Here is a 12,727-nt window from a genome sequence, read left to right on the forward strand (position 1 = left end):
GACACCCCTCCCTCGCACCAGCCGCTGTGGCCCACTGTCTTCAGAGCACAGCGGGCCCTCCTGCCCCGCGGCTGCTTCCTCTTCTCGTCTCTCACACTCACTGACACACAGGGGACTGGTGACCAGGCCCCAGGTTTCTCCATCTGAGCCCCCCAACCATGCCAGGCCTCGGGTCCTGGCACCAGGGCCCTCCTCATTTACCCAAACCCCCAAGAGGCAGGAGGCCATGTCCACCTCCTCTTTCTCCACTGTCTACACAGTCTGCCTCACACTCACCTTGTCCATCCCGGGAGCAGGGGTTCCCCACTTCTGACAGCACCAGCCTCTCACCTTGGGGGAGCTCTACCAGCAAGTCCAGCCATGTCCCCTATCCATATTGCAGGGCACGTGCTCTCCTTGAACTCCACCCACTGTGGTTTCGGACTCCACCTGCCAGTTTCTGGCTCTGCCTTTGTCTCAAATGATATCCCCTTACTCTAGAAGAAGGCTGGGTTGGGGCCCTGGACCACTGCAAGGATCCCCTAAATGCCACAACAAACACATGAAGTATGGGCATCCAAAACTGTTCTCACTAAGTCAGGCCTTTCAGCAGTTAGTCGATTTCCTACAATGAATGAAAGTCTGCGGGGAGCCGGTGAGGCATTCCACTCGTGACAAAGGTCATGAGGAAGGAGGCTCGGCATACGCAAAGGCGGGATCGAGCCTCAGGAGTCCCCCCGGATATTCTCGAGCATTTTCCCCCAGAAAACCAGAGTCTGCCTACTTTATTGCTTTGTGCTCTCACCTCTGACTTTACTGGGGGCTGTCCCCTACCACCATCTCGCTCTCTCTCTGTCAAAGAGTTAACTTACAGCTCCAATTAATAAAGTTCCTGGGCAATTAGGAGTGTTTAAATCCAAACCCCTCTGATGGCTCTCTAACTCGCCTGACAAGTTTACCCGGACTCCTGCAGCTATGCATACGATTGTTTACAGTCTCCCAGCCTCGAGAGGCATGGGAAGCTTAAGATATTCAAATAGCTTAGAGCCTCTCAGAGAGTTAAAAAACTGTCAGAATAAACTAGTAAAGGATTTCATTGATGAGTCAATGCTTGTTGCCAAGTTTTCACATCCCCTGAATTGTATCCTTGAATATGTATCAATTAATAGTGGGTATGTAGAAAAAATAAGTAGTGGCCTTGGTGTTAGTAACTTTAGACCCTTAAGGTAATAAATTCTTTCTTTGTAAACCCATTACACATCCGCCCTATAGGAATGCAATTTTATCTTTGGAAGATGGTGCCAAACCTTGAAATAATTACTCTTAGAGAAAGTAAGTCTTTGTTGATAAGTCCTTGTCAAGAGTCATAAAATGTTAGTAGGCCTTCTGGCCAGAAGATGATGTAAATCACCTAAACCATTTGTATACGATACATTTGCAGGAAAGAAACCTTGGTTTTTGATAAGAATCAAAGACTGCTGACTTTGCATCCCCTATTATCCTCTATGTGTAACTTAGGGTATAAAAGCCCCTGTTAAAAATAAAGCTACGGGCCTTGCTCACCAACGCTTGGTCTCCCCATGTCATTCTTTTAACTTCCAGCTGAGTCTCCATCTGGAGCGCGGAACCCACCACGCTTACTAATCATGCCTGGGCTTCTAAGACCCACTCGAGAAGGTGTCTAGGGTGAGACACCTTCCGCTATTCGAGAGGGCGCCTGCGGCCTACGTAAGTGGTGCAAACTTCTTGTCTTGAAGTTTTATTGGTCTCCCGCGTAAACCAAGCTACTCAGCTTCTTTTCTCCACTGAAATTTCCTACTGAGCTATCCTCATTCTATTGTTCTCTATATCCCTAATTAGCATATAAATAGTCGCCGACGCCGTCTCCCCTTCGAATACCCTGGATCAGCCGGGGCTGGTCCTCGGCAGGTGGCGCCCGATACAGGGACTTCGAAGGTAAGTCCCCAACCCCATTCCCCCAGTGTTGAGTTTTCGGGACGGATAGGACCCCACTTAGGGTGCTGCAGACCCCCCTGTAGAATAGACAGGGAGAGAGGAGTGGGAAGTGTTGAAAGTGTTGAAGAGTTAGAAAGAAAAAACGATTTCTAAAAAGGCTGACAAAAAAGGCCTAATCTTTTGATAGCTAAAAGCAAAATCTTTTACTATACTTAATTTTCTGACATGGGTAATACTGAATCAAATGAAAGACAGCTCTTTATAGGAGTAATTTTACAGTTATTAGGTAAAAGAGGAATTAAAGTTAAAAAATCTGCCATTCAATCATTTTTTTCCTTTGTACAAGAGCACTGTCCCTGGTTTCCAGACGAAGGCTCTGTTAACTTAGATGTCTGGGAAAAAGTAGGAAAACAGTTAAAAACTTACCATGCAGAACATGGCTCAGAAAAGGTGCCTAATGACGCCTTTTCCTTATGGAATATCATTAGAGATGTCTTAGACCCTGCCCCTGATTCAGAAAAAGTACATCTTAAAAGTGATAGTGAAGAAAATGCTGTAGCTAAACCTGCCCCTGAATCTAAAAGAGTAACTTTTAAAGAGGAAAATGAGGTCGAAACTGTAATTAAACCTGAGGAAAATGAGAAAAACGAAGACCCGCCTGACTATCGGCAACTAAGAAAATGTTAGCAGCCATGACTAGTCAGGAACAACTTAAAGATAGGGATGAGAAAGAAGATCAGCCTTCCCCAAAAGGAAAAGAGAATTTAGATGAGATCACAGCTAAATATCACTCCGATGAAGATCGGCATCTCTTAAACAAAGATGCCCCAAAAGGCCTAAGAGAAACTTCCCCTGTCAGGCCATCAGCTCCAAAGAGCTTAAGGGAAACGTCTCCCATCAGGCCATATGCCCCCAGGGACTCCCAAGAGACCTTCCCAGTTAATCCATATGTAACTTCTGCATACCAAACAGTTCAAAGAGCTCCAGAGTACAGAGCAGAGAATATAAAACCTATGCCATTGCCACCTCCTCCCATACCACCTCCCCCCATACCTCCCCCCATACCAAGCCGTACAGGTCCTATTAAACCCACATTATTGCTGCCACCTCCCTATCGAAGTGGGAAAATTCCAAAATCGATCCCACGGAGACGGGCCTCTTTTGCCCCTGGCGAGAAATTCGATCCCCAGCTTCAGGCTTGTTTCCCTTTAATTTTTGACAATGATGAAAGTGAACAAAAGGCTATCGACTGGGAGCCTGTTTCTTTTCAATTGGTAAAAGAACTTAAAAATGCATGTATTTCATATGGGCCTAAAGCCCCATATACAATGCAGCTAGTAGAAAATTTAGCAGGTCAGTGCTTAACTCCTCGAGAATGGAAATCAATTGCTAGGGCCTGCCTGTCCGGAGGACATTTTATACTTTGGAAATCTGAATATGATGATCTCGCTCGTATATATGCTTTTTCTAACCAAAATGGAGACTTTACACATATCACTGAACCTATATTACTTGGTCAGGCCGACTACCCCTCGTATGACGAACAGATGAAATTAGATAGGACTACTATACAACAGGTGGCTGATTGTGCCTTTACTGCCTGGCGCTCATTGCCCGATGGTAAAGCATCAGGTGCCGCTCTATCTGATATTAAACAAAAGTCAGAAGAGCCATTTGAAGACTTTGTCTCACGACTCTCAGAAGCTGTCCAGAGAATAATTTCTGATTCTGAGGCAGCTAAACTGTTAACAAAACACTTGGCCTTCGAAAATGCTAATTCTACCTGCCAGGCTATATTGCGCCCTCTTAGAAGAACTGGATCTTTAATTGATTATATGAAACAGTGTGCAGATGTAGGACCGTCAATGCTACAAGGTGTTGCGATAGCTGCAGCAATAACAGGGAATTCTTATCAGCAGGCAGTCCAGTCCTTTTTTACTAACAAGAATAAGCCATCACAAAGTGATCTCAATAACCAAAGCAAGAATGCATTCCCTAAAACTTGTTTTTCCTGTGGCCAGGAGGGACACACTTCTCGTTACTGCCCTCAAAGAACACCTGGTTCTTATCTACCTAATCTGGCCCAACCAGCTGTGTTTGCTCCGCAAAACCCTGCCCCCCCGCCCATGAATGCTAGGTCTCTTTGCCCTCGCTGCCAGAAAGGATATCACTGGGCAAGGGACTGCAGGTCAAGACTCCACAGAAATGGAGCCCTTTTAGGCCCTGACCAGCAGTCGGGAAACGGGTTGAGGGGCCAGCCCCAGGCCCCGACAACGATTGGGGCAGCCTCACTGAACCCATTCATTCCCTTCGTCCCGTCGCAGAGCTCATCAGAGCAACCCCAGGCAGCGCAGGACTGGACCTCAGTTCCACCACCTCAACAATATTAACACCAGATAGCCCCACTGTAAAAATCCCTACAGGAGTTAAAGGTCCATTACCGACAGGCCTGGTAGGAATTATACTAGGCAGAAGTTCCTTAGCTATACAAGGTCTTACAATTATTCCTGGAGTAATTGACTCAGATTATACAGGAGAAATTCAGATAATGATTTCACCCCCAACTAAAACTTTCCAAATACATCAGGGACAGAGAATAGCCCAACTTTTACTTTTGCCTTATCATAATGCAATTGGGCAAACAGCCACCCAAAATGAAAGACAGGACAAAGGATTTGGGTCTAGTGACATGGTTTTTTGGGTAACAGAAATTACTAAAAAGCGTCCTATGAAATCTATTCTTGTCAGTGGCAAGTCTATTGAAGGGCTTTTAGACACAGGAGCAGATGTTTCCTGTATTTCTGGGAAAGACTGGCCCAATTCCTGGCCCACACACACTACTGCAAATAACTTAGTGGGCATCGGGAGAGCTCCTGCAGTAGCCCAAAGTGCAAAAATTTTAGACTGGCAATTTGAGGATACCCGTGGAACATTCCAACCGTATATGATTCCTTCGCTGCCCTTCTCGCTGTGGGGGAGAGATGTGCTGTCTCAAATGGGCATGTTACTTTTTAGCCCTGATGATAAAGTAACTTTGCAAATGCTACAAATGGGCTATGACCCTTCAAAAGGGTTAGGTAAACAGCAGACAGGAATAACTGAACCAATTTGCCCTGCTCCTCTAAAGTTCCGTGCTGGGTTAGGGTATCCAAATTTTTGATGGAGGCCATTGTTTTTGCTGCCGACCCCATTACCTGGAAATCTCAGGACCCGGTGTGGGTAGAACAATGGCCTCTGACTAAAGAAAAACTACTGGCAGCCAAAGCGTTAATTTCTGAACAACTAGCACTGGGACATATTGAGCCCTCCAATAGCCCCTGGAATACTCCTATTTTTGTTATTAAGAAAAAATCTGGCAAGTGGCGACTTTTACAAGATTTAAGAGCTATTAATGCCACTATGGAAGATATGGGAGCCTTACAACCTGGGCTTCCTTCCCCAGTAGCCGTCCCAGAAGGATATAATATTATTGTAATTGATTTACAAGACTGTTTTTTCACCATCCCCTTAAATGCTGAGGATAAAAAGCGATTTGCCTTTAGTTTACCAGCTGAAAATTTTAAACAGCCTTATTTAAGGTTTCAATGGAAAGTGTTGCCCCAGGGAATGAAAAATAGCCCTACTCTATGTCAAAAATTTGTTAATGCAGCTATAGAAGATATTAGGGCTAAATATGAACAACTGTATATGATTCACTATATGGATGATATTTTAATAGCTCACCCTGATAGAGCTCATTTACAAACTGTTCTCCAGGATTTGACTCAGGCTTTAACAGACAGAGGCTTAAAAATTGCCCCAGAGAAAATTCAAGTCAATCCGCCCATAACTTACTTAGGGCGGGTTATCAATTCAGAAACTGTGACTCATGCCCCATTAAAATTGAGAAAAGATCACCTTGTTACTTTAAATGATTATCAAAAACTTTTAGGCGACATTAATTGGATCAGGCCTTATTTAAAATTAACTACTGCTGAATTAAAACCTCTTTTTAACATTTTACGTGGGGATCCCGATCCAACTTCTAAGAGACAATTAACTGCTGAGGCTCAGGAGGCCTTAGAAAAAGTGGAAGCAGCTTTATCTGATAGCTATGTTAAAAGAGTTAATTTACAAACAAATTGGCAATTCCTCTGCCTAGCTACTCCAACAGCACCTACGGGAGTTTTATGGCAAAATGGCCCTCTAGAATGGGTCCATCTCCCCGCCCAGGCTAAAAAAGTAGTGGCCTCTTATCCAGGACTGATAGCTACACTGATATTGAAAGGGAGAAAACGTAGTATTGAATTGTTTGGTAAAGAACCAGCAGAAATTGTAATTCCATATAATAAAGAACAACTTGATGCTCTCCTAATGTTTGATGAGGATTGGCAGATTGCTATCGGAAATTATTTTGGCCAAATTCTGCATCATTTACCTTCACATGTTTTGCTCAATTTTATGTCTAAACACCCAGTTATTTTCCCTGTTAGGTGTAAATACTCTCCCATCTCAGATGCTCAAATGGTATTTACTGACGGGTCTGCTAATGGCAGAGCTTCTATAGTTACAAAAGATCAGCGTAAAGTTTTACATACGCAGGAGACTTCGGCCCAGAGAGCTGAACTCACAGCTGTTATAGAGGCCTTTGTTATGTTTGCAGAGGAGGAATTTAACCTTTATTCTGATTCTCAGTATGTGGTCAGGCTGTTTCCACACATTGAGACTGCGATCCTGCCTGAGAATAAAACTGCAATATTTCACTTGTTAACTAAACTGCAGCAGCAAATTTGGAGACGAAGCCGAGCATATTTTATTGGTCACATTCGGGCTCATTCTGGATTGCCTGGACCTTTAAGTGCCTTAAATGACCTGGCAGATTCACTAACTAAGGTCACAGTGGCTTCTGCTTTTGAAGAAGCCCGAGCTTCTCATTCACTCCACCATCAAAATGCTACTGCGCTAAGATATCAATTTCAGATTCCTCGAGACTCTGCTCGGGAGATTGTTCGTTCCTGTTCTCATTGTCCCACTACTATAAATAGTTTACCTATGGGAGTTAACCCTCGCGGTCTTAAACCTAATGCACTCTGGCAGATGGATGTAACTCACATCTCTTCATTTGCAAAATTGTCTTTTGTTCATGTAACAGTAGACACCTTTTCTCATGTTATTGTTGCAACTGCTCGCACAGGGGAAGCAGTTAAAGACGTAATACAACATCTCTTTACTTGTTTCTCATATATGGGTCTGCCAAAAGCCTTGAAAACTGATAATGCTCCTGCTTACACATCTAAGTCTTTTCAGGAATTTTGTCTAAAGTTTCAAATTAAACATAATACAGGCATCCCTTATAATCCACAAGGACAAGCCATTGTGGAAAGAGCACATCAAACTTTAAAAACCCAAATTCAAAAACTAAAAGAAGGGGAGTTTAAATATAGTTCTCCCCATCACCTCTTGCAACATGCTCTTTTTGTAATAAATATTTTAAATACTGATTCAGCTGGAATGACTGCAATGCTTCGCCATTGGTGCCCGGAGCAATTGAATGCAAAACCATTAGTTAAATGGAAGGACCTCCTTTCCGGACAATGGAAAGGCCCTGACCCATTGTTAACCAGCGGTCGAGGATATGCTTGTATTTTTCCACAGGACGCAGATTCTCCAATTTGGGTTCCGGATAGATTGATTCGCCATGTCTCAGCCTCTCGGATACCGGGTTCCACGGCCGCCGCGACCCCGAAAGAGAAAAGGGCCTCCTCTGCCTTCGCTCCCCCCGCCAGCACGGGAAACACCACTGACATCGGAGCAACTGACATCAGGGATCCCGGATGAGCAGGGGACGGATCCGCCCACCAAACAGATGTCTCAACTTCACATACAGGATATCGCTCCCCCCGATCCTTTGCCTCACAAAAGGAGGTCAGGCCGCCTGACTCAGGCGACCCGGAATGCCTCCATACCTACTTGGGGACAAATAAAAACACTCTGCCATCAGGCACGGGGAATAACCTCTTTGCAGGGCTCTCCAACCTCCCCTGAGAAGATGTTTATTGCTATGCTTGCCTTATTATCTTGCCAGGTAAGCGCCTCCTCCCCCACTCCTGAAAAGTATTGGGCTTACTTTCCAGATCCTCCAACACTTCAAGTAGTTACCTGGAACAGTGACCCCCTACGGGTCCACACAAACCAGCCTCAGTTACTGGGAGGGTCATATACTTCCTATACCACAGACGAATATCCTATTAATTTCAATTTTACCTTCAGGGGATTAGCAGACGACCTTCCTGTTTGTTTCAACTTCCCCAGTGATATAGAAAGCTTTATTATTCCCCTTAAAGAAGGATGTGTCGGAGCCTCTAAAAAGGCAGTTCTGACTCATTCTCCAGCCTCAGGTATTGAACATAGAGGGCGTCTAGCGCTTTGGGTTTTACAGGCTCGTATGCCCGGGGCCCTTGATCCCCATGAACTTATAATCCATAGACCCCCTCCTGGATATCCAAGTTGTTATAATACCGAGCCTTCAGATGCCATATGGAACACTATAGATGATCGTACAGGGTATCCGATTTGGAAATCTTGTACTTATCGTTTAAGAGCTGATTATAGAATACCGGGAGGAGGAAATTACATGATTCAAGATTGGAGTAACTCAGACCTAGATAGGAGCCCATTGCCCCTTGATGACTTTCCCAGCAGATTTTATAATTGGAAGAAAGATTTGGTTTCTTGGCCTTTAAGCATTACTAGATGGCATAATAATCGATTTGTTTCGCCTATATTGTCTTATACAACTAAGAACAGAACCTCTTGGCAGCCAGAAATTTGGAGGGCCCTTGCTGCCACCGCTCCCATTTCCTTATTCCGTCCAAATAGCAATTCTACTTATTCTGTTTTAGCTTGTGTACCCTCGCCTTATGTTTTTCTCTTTACTAATGACTCCAAAAGATTAAATGTACACATGAATTATTCAGGTGGACCTAATATCGTAACTTGTGAACAATGTATGCTTTCATCTTGTTTGACCCCCCAATATAATGTTTGTTCTTTTGTTGTGTTGAAACGCCCACCCTATCTCATGATACCTGTGTCTGTGCATTCTTATTGGTATGATAATTACGGTTTGGCTGTATTGCAACAACTGCAGGATTTAATGCGAACACGACGGTTTGTGGGCTTACTTATCTTGGGAATAGCAGCTTTGATAAGTGCAATTACTTCTGTTACTGTGGCAGCAATATCATTGACTCAACAAGTACATACTGCTCAATATGTTGATTCTATGTCCAAAAATGTTTCTTTAGCATTGGCAACACAGGAAGCTATAGACAGGAAATTAGAAATGAGGGTAGATGCCCTAGAGGAAGCAGTAATACATATTGGGACTGAATTGCAGGCTTTAAAGGTGAAAATGGCATTGTCCTGTCATGCTGACTACCGGTGGATATGTGTAACACCCCTGAAAGTAAATGAGACAGATTTTGAATGGGAAAAGATTAAAAACCATATTTCAGGTATTTGGAACAGCTCTGACATTAGCTTAGACTTAGGGAAACTTCACAATCAAATAGCAACCCTGGAACACTCCCGATTAGATTTTACTGCCGCTGGAACAGCAAATGATTTCTTCCATACTTTCTCTAACTACATTTCAGGAAAAAATATTCTGTCTACCTTCCTCGGCTACGCTACCTTGGCTGTTTTAATTTTATTTCTAATAATCATTCTTCCTTGTATTGTCAGGATTCTTCGGCAGAGCATTCAGAGGCTCGCGACTGAGCTACATCTGGCTGTTTTAAGAAATAAAAAAGGGGGAGATGCGGGGAGCCGGTGAGGCATTCCACTCGTGACAAAGGTCATGAGGAAGGAGGCTCGGCATACGCAAAGGCGGGATCGAGCCTCAGGAGTCCCCCCGGATATTCTCGAGCATTTTCCCCCAGAAAACCAGAGTCTGCCTACTTTATTGCTTTGTGCTCTCACCTCTGACTTTACTGGGGGCTGTCCCCTACCACCATCTCGCTCTCTCTCTGTCAAAGAGTTAACTTACAGCTCCAATTAATAAAGTTCCTGGGCAATTAGGAGTGTTTAAATCCAAACCCCTCTGATGGCTCTCTAACTCGCCTGACAAGTTTACCCGGACTCCTGCAGCTATGCATACGATTGTTTACAGTCTCCCAGCCTCGAGAGGCATGGGAAGCTTAAGATATTCAAATAGCTTAGAGCCTCTCAGAGAGTTAAAAACTGTCAGAATAAACTAGTAAAGGATTTCATTGATGAGTCAATGCTTGTTGCCAAGTTTTCACATCCCCTGAATTGTATCCTTGAATATGTATCAATTAATAGTGGGTATGTAGAAAAAATAAGTAGTGGCCTTGGTGTTAGTAACTTTAGACCCTTAAGGTAATAAATTCTTTCTTTGTAAACCCATTACACATCCGCCCTATAGGAATGCAATTTTATCTTTGGAAGATGGTGCCAAACCTTGAAATAATTACTCTTAGAGAAAGTAAGTCTTTGTTGATAAGTCCTTGTCAAGAGTCATAAAATGTTAGTAGGCCTTCTGGCCAGAAGATGATGTAAATCACCTAAACCATTTGTATACGATACATTTGCAGGAAAGAAACCTTGGTTTTTGATAAGAATCAAAGACTGCTGACTTTGCATCCCCTATTATCCTCTATGTGTAACTTAGGGTATAAAAGCCCCTGTTAAAAATAAAGCTACGGGCCTTGCTCACCAACGCTTGGTCTCCCCATGTCATTCTTTTAACTTCCAGCTGAGTCTCCATCTGGAGCGCGGAACCCACCACGCTTACTAATCATGCCTGGGCTTCTAAGACCCACTCGAGAAGGTGTCTAGGGTGAGACACCTTCCGCTATTCGAGAGGGCGCCTGCGGCCTACGTAAGTGGTGCAAACTTCTTGTCTTGAAGTTTTATTGGTCTCCCGCGTAAACCAAGCTACTCAGCTTCTTTTCTCCACTGAAATTTCCTACTGAGCTATCCTCATTCTATTGTTCTCTATATCCCTAATTAGCATATAAATAGTCGCCGACGCCGTCTCCCCTTCGAATACCCTGGATCAGCCGGGGCTGGTCCTCGGCAGGCTACAGTCCATGGGGTCGCAGAGTCAGACATGACTGAGTGACTTTCATTCACTCAGAATGGATCCACCTGAATAATCCAAGACAATCTCCCTATGTCAAGTTGCATACCATTAATCACATTTGTAAAGTGTGTTTTTTGTTTGTTTGTTTGTTTAATTGTCTTTGCACTGTAGGATAACATATTTACAGGTTCTAAGGATTAGGAGCTGTACATATTTGGAGGCCATTGTTCTCCATACTAAAGAAGGGAAACAAAGAAAGTGGGTAGGAAGTTGTGTATTAGTCCCTCAGTTTAGTCCAACTCTTTGCAACACCATGGACTGTAGCTTGCCAGGCTCCTCTGTCCATGGAATTCTCCAGGCAACACTACTGGAGTAGGTTGCTATTTCCTACTCCAGGGGATCTTCTTGACCTAGGGATCAAACCCAAGTCTCCTTCATTGCAGGTATTCTTTGCCATCTGAGCCACCAGGGAAGATATAGGGGCAAAGGAGTTTATTTTGTACTGGAAATACTAAAGTAGAGGGTATCTAGTATCTAGAAAAATGTAAACATAAATGAATACTGTAGTGTGTAGTATTCAAGATATGTTACTCATCTCTCATTTTTTGCTTTTCTTTCTCTTTGACACATTTTTTTCATTAATAAGTCAATCTTTATCAATGTACTATTCATATTTTTCTAAAATACATCCTTTTAAATTTAATAAAACAATTAAAAGATTCATAAACAGACTTGCCCTGCCTCACACCTCTTCATCCAACAATAACATGAGGGAAGAAAAGTAGTAAAAAAAAGAAGAAGAAAGCTAATCACAGAATACTATGTGGTTTAGTAATAAATAGTATTTTTAATATTCATTATAATGTGTAGAGTAAATGTTGATTTAACCAAAACAAAATTCATTTATATTTTGAAAGAATAGCAGAAGCTAATAAACGATGGCAACAAGATTTGTACTGATGAAAAAAGTTTAATGGTATAAATATCTATCAAAATAAAAGAGCAGATAAATAATAGTAACATTATAAGTTTTCACAGCAGTAAAATAAAAACAAATAAACATCTCTTGCATGAACATGGTTAAAAGTTAAAACATAATTTTAGGAAAAAAATGCTGCAGAAAGCATGATAACATCTTTTACATTTGAAAATATTCAGAAGCATATAAAATAGTTTATGTATAGGAGTGGTAAATTCTTAGTAATTACTTTTTAGATGAGAATGAGAGAAATGGAATCATGAAAAGCTACACAGCAGATTTCAATTTAATTTGAAATATTTCATTTAAGCTAGGTGATACATATGCAGGTGTTCATTATATGCTTTTCTATGCCTTTACATGCCTGTAGCAATTCATAAAAATAATTTTCAAATAAAATCAAACAGCAATCAAAGAAGCAAACAAAATACTACGACAAAGTGGTGATAAGAACACTTATACCAGAGAGGCCATGAGAAAAAAATAATAATAATAAGACACCATGTTAAAATGACCTGCACAGAGCCTCACACATACTAGACATGCAATATATATTTTCCTTTTATGAAATTCTTTAAAGGGCTAAGCTCAAGGGAACAGGAAGGAAAAAGTGTACAAGTAGAGCTACGGTAATAGGTATGTTTGACTTCATAAAAGAAAGGGGCTATTAAAAGGTACTCTCTAAGATGGTCATCTACTCATACCTCATGCAATTATGACTTAAG

At 42.4% G+C, this 12,727-nt stretch overlaps 1 protein-coding gene across 1 annotated transcript; it reads left to right on the plus strand.

The window, feature by feature from the left end:
- Positions 1-3,911: 3,911 nt before the first annotated feature.
- Positions 3,912-10,957, plus strand: LOC112445540 (uncharacterized). The gene has a single exon (XM_059884426.1). The coding sequence runs from the start codon at positions 7,613-7,615 to the stop codon at positions 9,749-9,751; it is 2,139 nt and encodes a 712-aa protein (XP_059740409.1). The 5' UTR covers positions 3,912-7,612; the 3' UTR covers positions 9,752-10,957.
- Positions 10,958-12,727: the final 1,770 nt, after the last annotated feature.

This window comes from Bos taurus, unplaced genomic scaffold (genome assembly GCF_002263795.3).
Source record: "Bos taurus isolate L1 Dominette 01449 registration number 42190680 breed Hereford unplaced genomic scaffold, ARS-UCD2.0 Leftover_ScbfJmS_18, whole genome shotgun sequence".
Taxonomy (NCBI): domain Eukaryota; kingdom Metazoa; phylum Chordata; class Mammalia; order Artiodactyla; family Bovidae; genus Bos; species Bos taurus.